This window comes from Aethalodelphis obliquidens, unplaced genomic scaffold (genome assembly GCF_003676395.1).
Source record: "Aethalodelphis obliquidens isolate GAN/ISIS:26980383/991018 unplaced genomic scaffold, ASM367639v1 scaffold12, whole genome shotgun sequence".
In the NCBI taxonomy this organism is placed as follows: domain Eukaryota; kingdom Metazoa; phylum Chordata; class Mammalia; order Artiodactyla; family Delphinidae; genus Aethalodelphis; species Aethalodelphis obliquidens.
Window position 1 is genome coordinate 4,022,840 of NW_020837956.1, and position 11,878 is coordinate 4,034,717.

The 11,878-nt window shown below is 39.6% G+C and overlaps 1 protein-coding gene across 2 annotated transcripts in view; it reads left to right on the forward strand.

Annotated features, from left to right (window-relative positions):
* Positions 1-11,421, forward strand: part of LHCGR (luteinizing hormone/choriogonadotropin receptor) — a 61,708-nt gene extending 50,287 nt beyond the window's left edge. Inside the window, exon 11 of one of the 2 annotated variants that reach the window (XM_027113894.1) lies at positions 10,355-11,421. In XM_027113894.1, the coding sequence (XP_026969695.1) occupies positions 10,355-10,397 (43 nt within the window). In that variant the 3' untranslated portion in view covers positions 10,398-11,421. Of the gene's footprint in view, positions 1-10,088 lie in introns of both variants that reach the window. The other variant, XM_027113893.1, reaches the window with a different exon arrangement.
* The last annotated feature ends 457 nt before the right edge of the window (positions 11,422-11,878 follow it).

Consider the following 11,878-nt stretch of genomic DNA (forward strand, 5'->3'; position numbering starts at 1 on the left):
TGCAAGAGGGTTCACTTTTCTCCACAGTCTCTTCAGCATTTATTATTTGTAGATTTTTTGATGATGGCCATGCTGACTGGTGTGAGGTGATACCTCATTGTAGTTTTGATTTTCATTTCTCTAATGATTAGTGATGTTGAGCATCCTTTCATGTGTTTGTTGGCAATCTGTATGTCTTTGTTGGAGAAATGTCGATTTAGGTCTCTGGCTCATTTTTGGATTGGGTAGTTTGTTTTTTTGATATTGAGCTGCATGAGCTGCTTGTATATCTTGGAGATTAATCCTTTGTCAGTTGCTTTGTTTGCAAATATTTTCTCCCATTCTGAGGGTTGCCTTTTCGTCTTGTTTATGGTTTCCCTTGCTGTACAAAAGCTTTTAAGTTCCATTAGGTCCCGTTTGTTTATTTTTGTTTTTATTTCCATTTCTCTAGGAGGTGGGTCAAAAAGGATCTTGCTGTGATTTATGACATAGAGTGCTGTGCCTATGTTTTCCTCTAAGAGTTTTATAGTGTCTGGCCGTACATTTAGGTCTTTAATCCACTTTGAGTTTATTTTTGTGTATGGTGTTAGGAAGTGTTCTAATTTCATTCTTTTACGTGTACCTGTCCAGTTTTCCCAGCACCACTTATCGAAGAGGCTGTCTTTTCTCCATTGTATAGTCTTGCCTCCTTTATCAAAGAAAAGGTGACCATATGTGTGTGATTTTATCTCTGGGCTTTCTATCCTGTTCCATATCCTGTTCTATATTTCTGTTTTTGTGCCAGTACCATATGGTCTTGATTACTATAGCTTTGTAGTATAGTCTGAAGTCAGGGAGCCTGATTCCTCCAGCTCCATTTCTCTTTCTCAAGATTGCTTTGGCTATTCGTGGTCTTTTGTGTTTCCATACAAATTGTAAAATTTTTTGTTCTACTTCTGTGAAAAATGTCATTCGTAGTTTGATAGGTTTATTGCTAGGTATTTTATTCTTTTTGTTGCAGTGGTAATTGGCAGTGGAATGCAAGAGATTTCTGTACATTAATTTTGTATCATGATACGTTACCAAATTCATTGATTAGCTCTAGTAGTTTTCTGGTAGCATCTTCAGGATTCTCTATGTATAGTATCATGTCATCTGCAATGACAGTTTTATTTCTTTTCCTATTTGGAAAAGTTTTATTTCTTCTTTTCCTATTTGGACAGTTTTACTTCTTCTTTTCCTATTTGGATTCCTTTTATTTCTTTTTCCTCTCTGATTGCTGTGGCTAAAACTTCCAAAACTATGTTGAATACTAGTGGTGAGAGTGGGCAACCTTATCTTGCTCCTGATCTTAGTGGAAATGGTTTCAGTTTTTCACCATTGAGAACGATGTTGGCTGTGGGTTTGTCATATATGGGCTTTATTACGTTGAGGTAAGTGCCCTCTATGCCTACTTTCTGGAGAGTTTTTATCATAAATGGGTGTTGAATTTTGTAAAAAGCTTTATCTGTATCTATTGAGATGATCATATGGTTTTGCTCCTTCAATTTGATCATATGGTTTTTCTCCTTCAATATGTTAATATGGTTTATCACATTGATTGATTTGCGTATATTGAAGAATCCCTGCATTCCTGGGATAAACCCCACTGGATCATGGTGTATGATGCTTTTAATGTGCTGTTGGATTCTGTGTGCTAGTATTTTGTTGAGGATTTTTGCATCTATGTTCATCAGTGATATTGGCCTGTAGTTTTCTTTTTTTGTGACATCTTTGTCTGGTTTTGGTATCAGGGTGATGGTGGCCTAGTAGAATGAGTTTAAGAGTGTTCCTCCCTCTGCTGTATTTTGGAAGAGTTTGAGAAGGATAGGTGTTAGCTCTTCTCTAAATGTTTGATAGAATTTGCCTGTGAAGCCATCTGGTCCTGGGCTTTTTGTTTGAAAATTATTAATCACAGTATCAATTCCACTGCTTGTGATTGGTCTGTTTATATTTTCTATTTCTTCTTGGTTCAGTCTCGGAAGGTTGTGCTTTCCTAAGAATTTGTCCATTTCTTCCAGGCAGTCCATTTTTTTGGCATATAGTTGCTTGTAGTAATCTCTCATGATCCTTTGTATTTCTGCAGTGTCAGTTGCTACTTCTCCTTTTTCACTTCTAATTCTATTGATTTGAGTCTTCTCCCTTTTTTTCTTCATGAGTCTGGCTAATGGTTTATCAATTTTGTTTATCTTCTCAAGGAACCAGATTTTACTTTTATTGATCTTTGCTATCATTTCCTTCATTTCTTTTTCATTTATTTCTGATCTGATCTTTATGATTTCTTTCCTTCTGCTACCTTTGGGGGTGTTTTTGTTCTTCTTTCTCTAATTGCTTTAGGTGCAAGGTTAGGTTTATTTGAGCTGTTTCTTGAGGTAGGATTGTATTGCTATAAACTTCCCTCTTAGAACTCCTTTTGCTGCATCCCATAGGTTTTGGGTCGTCGTGTTTTCATTGTCATTTGTTTCTAGGTATTTTTTGATTTCCTCTTTGATTTCTTCAGTGATCTCTTGGTTATTTAGTAGCATATTGTTTAGCCTCCATGTGTTTGTATTTTTTACAGATTTTTTTCCTGTAATTGATATCTAGTCTCCTAGCGTTGTGGTCGGAAAAGATACTTGATACGATTTCAATATTCTTAAATTTACCAAGGCTTGATTTGTGACCCAAGATATGATCTATTCTGGAGAATGTTCCATGATCACTTGAGAAGGGACTCTATTCTGTTGGTTTTGTATGGAATGTCCTATAAATATCAATGAAATCCATCTTGTTTAATGTATCATTTAAAGCTTGTGTTTCCTTATTTATTTTCATTTTGGATGATCTGTCCATTGGTGAAAGTGGGGTGTTAAATTCCCGTAGTATGAATGTGTTACTGTCGATTTCCCCTTTTATGGCTGTTAGCATTTGCCTTATGTATTGAGGTGCTCCTATGTTGGGTTCATAAATTTTTACAATTGTTATATCTTCTTCTTGGATTGATCCCTTGATCATGAGGTAGTGTCCTTCTTTGTCTCTTGTAATAGTCTTTGTTTTAAAGTCTACTTTGTCTGATATGAGAATTGCTCCTCCAGCTTTCTTTTGATTTCCACTTGCATGACTATCTTTTTCCATCCCCTCACTTTCAGTCTGTATGTGTCCCTAGGTCTGAAGTGGGTCTCTTGTAGACAGCATACATACAGGTCTTGTTTTTGTATCCATTCAGCCAGTCTACATCGTTTGGTTGGAACATTTAATCCATTTACATTTAAGGTAGTTATCAATACGTATGTTCCTATGACCATTTTCTTAATTGTTTTGGGTTTGCTATTGTAGGTCTTTTCCTTCTCTTGTGTTTCCTGCCTAGAGTAGTTCCTTTAGCATTTGCTGTAAAGCTGGCTTGGTGGTGCTGAATTCTCTTAGCTTTTGCTTGTCTGTAAGGGTTTTAATTTCTCTGTCAAATCTGAATGAGATCCTTGCTGGGTAGAGTAATCTTGGATGTAGGTTTTTCCCATTCATCACTTTAAATATGTCCTGCCACACCCTTCTGGCTTGCAGTGTTTCTGCTGAAAGATCAGCTGTTAACCTGATGGGGATTCCCTTGTATGTTATTTGTTGTTTTTCCCTTGCTGCTTTTAATATTGTTTCTTTGTATTTAACTTTTGATAGTTTGATTAATATGTGTCTTGGTGTGTTTCTCCTTGGATTTATCCTGCCTGTGACTCTCTTGCTTCCTGGACTTGATTGACTGTTTCCTTTCCCATATTAGGGAAGTTTTCAATTATAGTCTCTTCAAATATTTTCTCTCTTTTTCTCTTCTTCTTCTAGGACCCCTATAATACGAATGTTGGTGTATTTAATGTTGTCCCAGAGGTCTCTGAGACTGTCCTCAATTCTTTTCTTTCTTTTTTCTTTATTCTGCTCTGTGGTAGTTATTTCCACTATTTTATCTTCCCGGTCACTTACCCGTTTTTCTGCCTCAGTTATTCTGCAATTGACTCCTTCTAGAGAATTTTTAATTTCATTTATTGTGTTGTTCATCATTGTTTGTTTGCTCTTTAGTTCTTCTAGGTCCTTGTTAAACATTTCTTTTATTTTCTCTATTCTATTTCCAAGATTTTTCCATCATCTTTACTATCATTACTCTGAATTCTTTTTCAGGTGGACTGCCTATTTCCTCTTCGTTTGGTCTGGTGGGTTTTTACCTTGCTTCTTCATCTGCTGTATATTTCTCTGTCTTCCTATTTTGCTTAACTTACTGTGTTTGGGGTCTCCTTTACACAGGCTGCAGGTTTGCAGTTCCTGTTGTTTTTGGTGTCTGCCCCCAGTGGGTTAGTTTTGTTCTGTAGGTTGTGTAGGCTTTCTGGTGGAGGAGACTGGTGCCTGTGTTCTGGTGGATGAGGTTGGATCTTGTCTTTCTGGTGGGCAAGACAGTGTCCGGTGGTGTGTTTTGGGGTGTCTGTGAACTTAGTATGATTGTAGGCAGCCTCTCTGCTAATGGGTGGGGTTGTGTCCCTGTCTTGCTAGTTGTTTGGCATAGGATGTCCAGCACTGGAGCTTGCTGGTCGTTAAGTGGGGCTGGGTCTTAGCATTGAGACAGAGATCTCTGGGAGTGCTCTCGCGGATTGATATTATGTGGGGCTGGGAGGTCTCTGGTGGACCAATGTCCTGAACTCGGCTCTCCCACCTCAGAGGCGCAGGCCTGACACCCAGCTGGAGCCCCAAGATCCTGTCAGCCACACGGCTCAGATAAAAGGGAGAGAAAAAAAAAAGAAAGAAAGAAAAAGAAAAAATAAAGTTATTAAAATAAAAAAATATTATAAAAATTAAAAAGTAATAAAAAAAAAAGAAAAGAAAGAAGAGAGCAACCTAACCAGTAAACAAATCCACCAATGATAACAAGCACTAAAAACTATACTTAAAAAAAAGGACAGATCGGGCTTCCCTGGTGGCACAGTGGTTGGGAGTCTGCCTGCCGATGCAGGGGATGTGGGTTCGTGCCCCAGTCCGGGAGGATCCCACATGCCGCGGAGCGGCTGGGCCCGTGAGCCATGGCCGCTGAGCCTGCGCGTCTGGAACCTGTGCTCCGCAACGGGAGAGGTCACAACAGTGAGAGGCCCGCGTACCGCAAAAAAAAAAAAAAAAAAATCATTCTACAGTTACATTAAATTCTCTTCAGGAATTAAAAATTTATTTGCAGGTATTTTGATGTCACTAAGAGCTTGTTTAATGATAGCCTCATTTGTAAGGATTTTCACTAGTCATGTGGTCAGCATTCCACAAAGATTAACTGATTGCAGGCACAGCTTCTACAAGTAGCCACTTCCCTTCAAGGAGACTTAGGCCACCTTGATCATTATGCTCTGGAGCTTAAAATTATTCAGACTTAACGCTATCACTGACACACACTAGACAGGAGTTCCACTTCTATTCTACTAACTGATTTTTTTTAACATTTTTCAGCCGCTTTGGCACTTCACATACGTTAAAATGTAAGAGAGCATATGCCTCAAAAGATAATCCCAGTGTCCCTATGCCACATTTACTGTGATTTAGAAGTTTTATTATTTCCCTTCCACTCCCATCCCCTCACCATGTCCTTCAGGCTACAAAACCAGATGCCCTTCTAAGATACCTTGCCAATCTCCATTCCCTCCTCTACATCTTTTTCTTTTCTTTTCTTTTCTCTTTTTTCCTATCAATCTGCAAGATATATAGAGTCAGCAGGGTAATATGGAGCTCCTCAGAGTTGGATATGAATTCTTTTTTTTTAAGATCCATTTTTAAAGTCTTTATTGAATTTGTTACAATATTGCTTCTGTTTTATGTTTTGGTTTTTGGCCACGAGGCATGTGGGATCTTAGCTCCCCAACCAGGGATCAACCCCATACCCCCTGCATTGGAAGGCAAAGTCTTAACCACTGGACTACCAGGGAAGTCCCATGGATATGAATTTTGGCATTAATGTTCCTATAACACTAGGTATCCCTGTGCAGTACTTATCTTTTTTGAGACTTTTTTCCTTAACTGTAAGGGACAGCAGAAATATCATTTGGCTTTCAGAACCATGAGAGTGAAGGGAGTTTTTAAAGATTGTGACAGCATCGAGGGTACCTTATATTATAGCCTGTATTCTTCTCTTCTTTTTTCCTTCATTTGGGTCTGACACCAACTATCCTCCAGCGTTCCTTTTCCTCACCATTCCCACTCTTCTCTCTCAATACTCTCTCCATCATCACCTTCCACATAACTCTTTTGCAACCATATGGCTTTTTTTTTTCTCATTAATAGGATACCACTTCTGGGTAGAGTCAATGGTACCATCAAGGGATGTTATGGGGGAAGGGGAGACTTACCTCAGTCTCAGTAACCATCAGCCCCTACCACTCCACGCCTTTCAAACTGAGCATCCAATCTTGAGTTTACTATGCTAACACTGTTTTAAAACAAGTCCTCTATCTTCAGCATCCCCAAAACTACCTGAAATTAACACATAATCTAAGTAAAAAGCGTGTGTTCCCTGTGAAAGCATCTTGTGTGATAAGACCCCTTCCTTCCCTTCCCACCAGATTGCTATTCACGAGTCCCTGGAGTTTAGAAATTCTAGAGCCAGCCACTAAGTCTTATCTGCTCTCCCCAAGATATTACGGTGCCCTTACTGCTATGGTTGGCCCCACTGTCCTCCTAAAATCCCTGTCTTTTCTCCTGCCTGTTGATTGTAACTGGAGCAATGGTGCTACTGCTTCTCCTTCCTCTGACTCAATATTGCTAAGCCCATCCAAGTCCATTCACACTCCCTGCACAGCCTTCAGTACTAAAGACAGCTCCATGCTGGGTTTTGTCAACAGTCATGTTGTTGCCCTCAGGAGCCATCCCAGGACACATGTTAAGGAGCAGCAGGTAGGTTTTTGGTCTGAAGACAAATCACCAAGGAGAAGAATTGCTAGACATGTGCCCAGTAGGGCAAAAAAAGAAAGAGCAAGGGACCAGGGGAATGGGAAAGGGAACTTTTTTTTTTAAATTTATTTATTTTTGGCTGTGTTGGGTCTTCGTTGCTGCGCACAGGCTTTCTCTAGTTGCAGCGAGCGGGGGCTACTCTTCATTGCAGTGCGAGGGCTTCTCATTGTGGTGGCTTCTCTTGTCACGGAGCGCGGGCTCTAGGCGCGCAGGTGTCAGTAGTTGTGGCATGCAGGCTCAGTAGTTGTGGCTCACAGGCTCTAGAGTGCAGGCTCGGTAGTTGTGGCCCACAGGCTTAGTTGCTCTGCAGCATGTGAGATCTTCCCGGACCGGGGCTCAAACCCGTGTCCCCTGCATTGGCAGGTGGATTCTTAACCACTGCGCCACCAGAGAATTCCAAGGGAACATGTTTGACCTCTTAGTGATACAAGTTTATTCAGAAATCATGGCAGAATTTTTAGTGGCTTTGAATTAGTGCTTCTAATAGCAGCTGAAGTAGTTGTAATAACGGGAAAGTAGTAAGGGAAACTAAAGCAGCAATAGTTGGAAAGTTTTCATCTGATTAAATATAAAGGCTATTTTGTAGGAATCATCCAGGGAACTTGCTTAAAATGCAGATTCCTGGGCTCTGTCCCTAGAGAGTTAGATTCAGGGTCTGAAGTAAAGCCAGGAATCTTCATTGTAACAAAGACTCTGGTAATTCTGATGCAGGGGGTCCAAGGGCCACACCTTGAAAAATACTGAGAGATAGTGAGTTAGAAGAAAGGCCCCTGGACTATGCATAGGAAGACCTAGCATTGCCACCAGTGCCTAGTGCTGAGGGACCTGAGGCAAGTCACTTTCCTCCTTTAATCTTGGTCTCCTTACCAATAAAATGAAGGGTTCAATGAGCTGGTCTTTAAGGACCTTGCCAATGGTAAGAAAAAACCTATTTTCTCTCATCATTCTTATAACCACCATATCTCTTTAAAGATTTAAAAATTAGGTAATTATACTGATGTGCATGAGGACAAACAAATGTGCTACTTACATTTAATAATAAAACAAGTGAGGTTCCTATGCAGTCTCCTGTGTCTGGCAGCAGTATTTCTCCGGTTCCAGTGTGGTTTCTATGATATGCTAGCACGTTTTTGGAGTCCCCGGTCATAGATTTCTTTTCCATTTTTTTTTTTTAAATGTGTTTCTTCCCTTAGGTAATTGTATTGCTCAAATATATCATTTTATCCACTCACTGTATTAGGTACACACTTCCTTCTACAGAAAATGAGAAGCTAAGTTTTAAGACTAGAGAAAAATGCTCTTTTAATGTGTGAGGAACTCTAAGGTGAAATACATATTTGTAATGGCCCTGACAGAAAAATTATGCCCCTTTCTCCACCTCCCAAGATTGTATTAGCCAACTGTGGGCAAAGAGAAAATTTGTTAAGCCTACTTGCATCATACTGTATCATTCATTGTCTCTGTATCCTCTCAATTCCTTTCCAAGCCAGCATCACCCTGGTTTATTCATTCCACAAACATTTATTGAATGGATAGTCTGAGCTAAAACTATGTGAGGCACTGAGATTTTAGACATAAGTAAGACCTAATCCCCTGACTTCAAGGCTATTAAAGAATAGCCTCACAGACTATGAAAGAAGACATGCATCATCACATAATGGCAATCTAGTTTGAGAATTACAATAGTACTTAAGTGCAGTCATGGCTGAGAGAAGGGGTGATAAACTCCTTAGAGGTGTAGAGGAAAGGCTTCATAGAGATGCTTATCTTTAAAGATCAGGAGGAATTCTCCAGAGAAATGAGGAAAGAAAGAGAAGAAGAAACAGCACATTCAAATACGAAGGGATGAAACAGTAGAACTTATTCTGAGAGCCACATGTCATTTCATGTGACCAAAGGGTTGGTTGCACAGGGGATTTGCAAGAGATAATTATGAGAATCTCTAACAGTCACTGAGCACTTAATAGGTGTCAGGCATTATCCTGAACAATCTACATGTGTTAATACATTAATCCTTAGCACAACCCTAATGAGGGAGGTATGATTATTATCCCTACTTGGCAAATGAAGAATCTGAGGTACAGAGATGTTAAAATAACTCTCCCAGGTTTACACAGCCAGTGAAAGCTGGAACCCAGGCGGTCTTGCTTTAGAGCCCATGTCCTGCACTGTGCAGCACGATTGCTTCTTAGAGACGGACTGGAGAAGGAGACAGGACGAAGATCAAGGAGAGACTTAGAGGTCATCACAAGGAGTCTGGAGTTTATCCCCTAGCCAATGAGAATCTAGGAAATGTTTGAATTAATATATCTGTGCGTAAGAAAGGCCATACAGAAGGAATATACAGATGCACTACAAGAGGGCTAAACCTACAGGAAGGATGGCAGGAAGAAAACTAATGTAATTGTCCCTTAAGAGAAAATGAAAATCTGAACTCAAGCAGTAGCCAGTGTGGCTGGGAGTAAGGGAGTGGCGGAGGTGGGACTATTCCTTCTCTAGGGACAGAGCCCCTCTTCAATCCACTCTCTGAATTTGACTCATACTGTAAGAAATAGCTATTTAAAACTATTTCTTCCTATTGTTCATGACTCTATTCTTCCTCTGCTCCTAAATTTCTATCGAGCAACCTACCCTTGGTTTCTGTTTCTCAGCTGGCCTATCTGACTAGCCAGGGACTTAAGTGCAAGCATGTCCTTCAGTACCTGGTGATCTTTAACGATGTGAGCCTTCCAATCCCATTTGTGTTCTACTACAGACAGACAGCTTGGTAACAGTTTGGTTGACAACTAAAGGAGATAAATAGTTAAGAAAATGTCAAGAAAGGTTCTTTTACATTGAGCAAGCAAGATTATGTCTCTAAATTTGTTTTCCAAAGAAAATCATCCTCTGTAAACAGCTTCATTAAGTCTTTGCATCATTGTGTAAAATCTACATATTAAAAAAAAGTCTAAATGGCTTTTCATTCCCTTCTTAAGGAAATCCTACATCAATTCAGAGTTCTCAGATAAATAAATGTAAGACTAAGGCTGTTGTGACTTTGTTTGCTTTTTGTTTATTTTCCTTAAAAAAACACTACGGATGATTGCTGAATATTTTCAATACCCAGAATCGTAAAAATTCTAAGTTTACATTGAGCCAAACTATTCTTCTTACAGTTATTCTGCCATCTTTGCTGAGAGCGAACTGAGTGGCTGGGATTATGACTATGGTTTCTGCTTACCCAAGACACTCCAATGTGCTCCTGAACCAGATGCTTTTAATCCTTGTGAAGATATTATGGGCTATGACTTCCTTAGAGTACTGATTTGGCTGATTAATATTTTAGCCATCACGGGAAATGTGACTGTCCTCTTTGTTCTCCTGACCAGTCGTTATAAACTGACAGTGCCCCGCTTTCTCATGTGCAACCTCTCCTTTGCAGACTTCTGCATGGGGCTCTACCTGCTACTCATTGCCTCAGTTGATGCCCAAACCAAAGGCCAGTATTATAACCATGCCATAGATTGGCAGACAGGGAGTGGATGTAGCGCTGCTGGCTTCTTCACTGTATTTGCGAGTGAACTTTCTGTCTACACCCTCACAGTCATCACACTAGAAAGATGGCACACCATCACCTATGCTATTCAGCTGGACCAAAAGCTGCGATTAAAACATGCCATTCCGATTATGCTTGGAGGATGGCTCTTTTCTACTCTAATCGCCATGTTGCCTCTTGTGGGTGTCAGCAATTACATGAAGGTCAGCATTTGCCTCCCCATGGATGTGGAAACCACTCTCTCACAGGTCTACATATTAACCATCCTGATGCTCAATGTGGTGGCCTTCATCATCATCTGTGCTTGCTACATTAAAATATATTTTGCAGTTCAAAATCCGGAGCTGATGGCTACTAACAAAGATACAAAGATTGCTAAGAAAATGGCAGTCCTCATCTTCACCGATTTCACCTGCATGGCACCAATCTCTTTCTTTGCCATCTCAGCTGCCTTCAAAGTGCCCCTTATTACAGTAACCAACTCTAAGGTTTTACTGGTTCTTTTTTATCCTGTCAATTCGTGTGCCAATCCGTTTCTGTATGCAATTTTCACAAAGCCATTCCGAAGGGATTTCTTTCTGTTGCTGAGCAAATTTGGCTGCTGTAAATATCGAGCTGAACTTTATAGGAGGAAGGATTTTTCAGCTTATACCTCCAACTGCAAAAATGGCTTCACTGGATCAAATAAGCCTTCCCAGTCTACCTTGTAAGTGACCACATTACAATGTCAATATTCAGCTGTCCTGGACAAGACTTGCTGTAAGGAGCGTTAACTGTTATATCAGTAACCACATTACTGAATTATACTTAAATATGTAAAAAAATTATCTGTACCAGTAATTTTAACAAAGAGCTGATTTCAGGAAATTATGTTAGGCACATTAGGCAAAAAACGACCTCTTCCTAGCTCAAAGTGTGGTCTATGACCATTGCCAGTCTAAAAGCTATGCGTCACTGGCACATGACCATACAGAAGTTGAGAGTGTTTAGAAACTTTTACAGCAATTTTGGCAGAGTAATTTTATGTCTGTTGAATCTAATATTTTAAAAATGAGGTGATATTTTGCATGTCTTTAATTTTTTCTTTTTGTCCTTGCAATAATTTTTATTGCATTTTATAAAAATGTTAGTCCATAACATTTGAAGTTTAAAATAACTTGTCCTTTTCATCAGATAGCTTGAGAAATACACTCTAGAGATGCACTGTTCAATCTGGTACCCACCAGACACATGTAGCTAAATTAAAATGAAATTAAAAATGTAGTTTCTCAGTTGCACTAGCCCCATTTCAAATGCTCAATAGCCACACATGATCAGTGGTTACCCTATTAGACAGCACATACACAGAACAGTTTCATCATCACAGAAAGTTCTATTGGATAGTGCTGTCCTAAAGACGTTTATCTATCC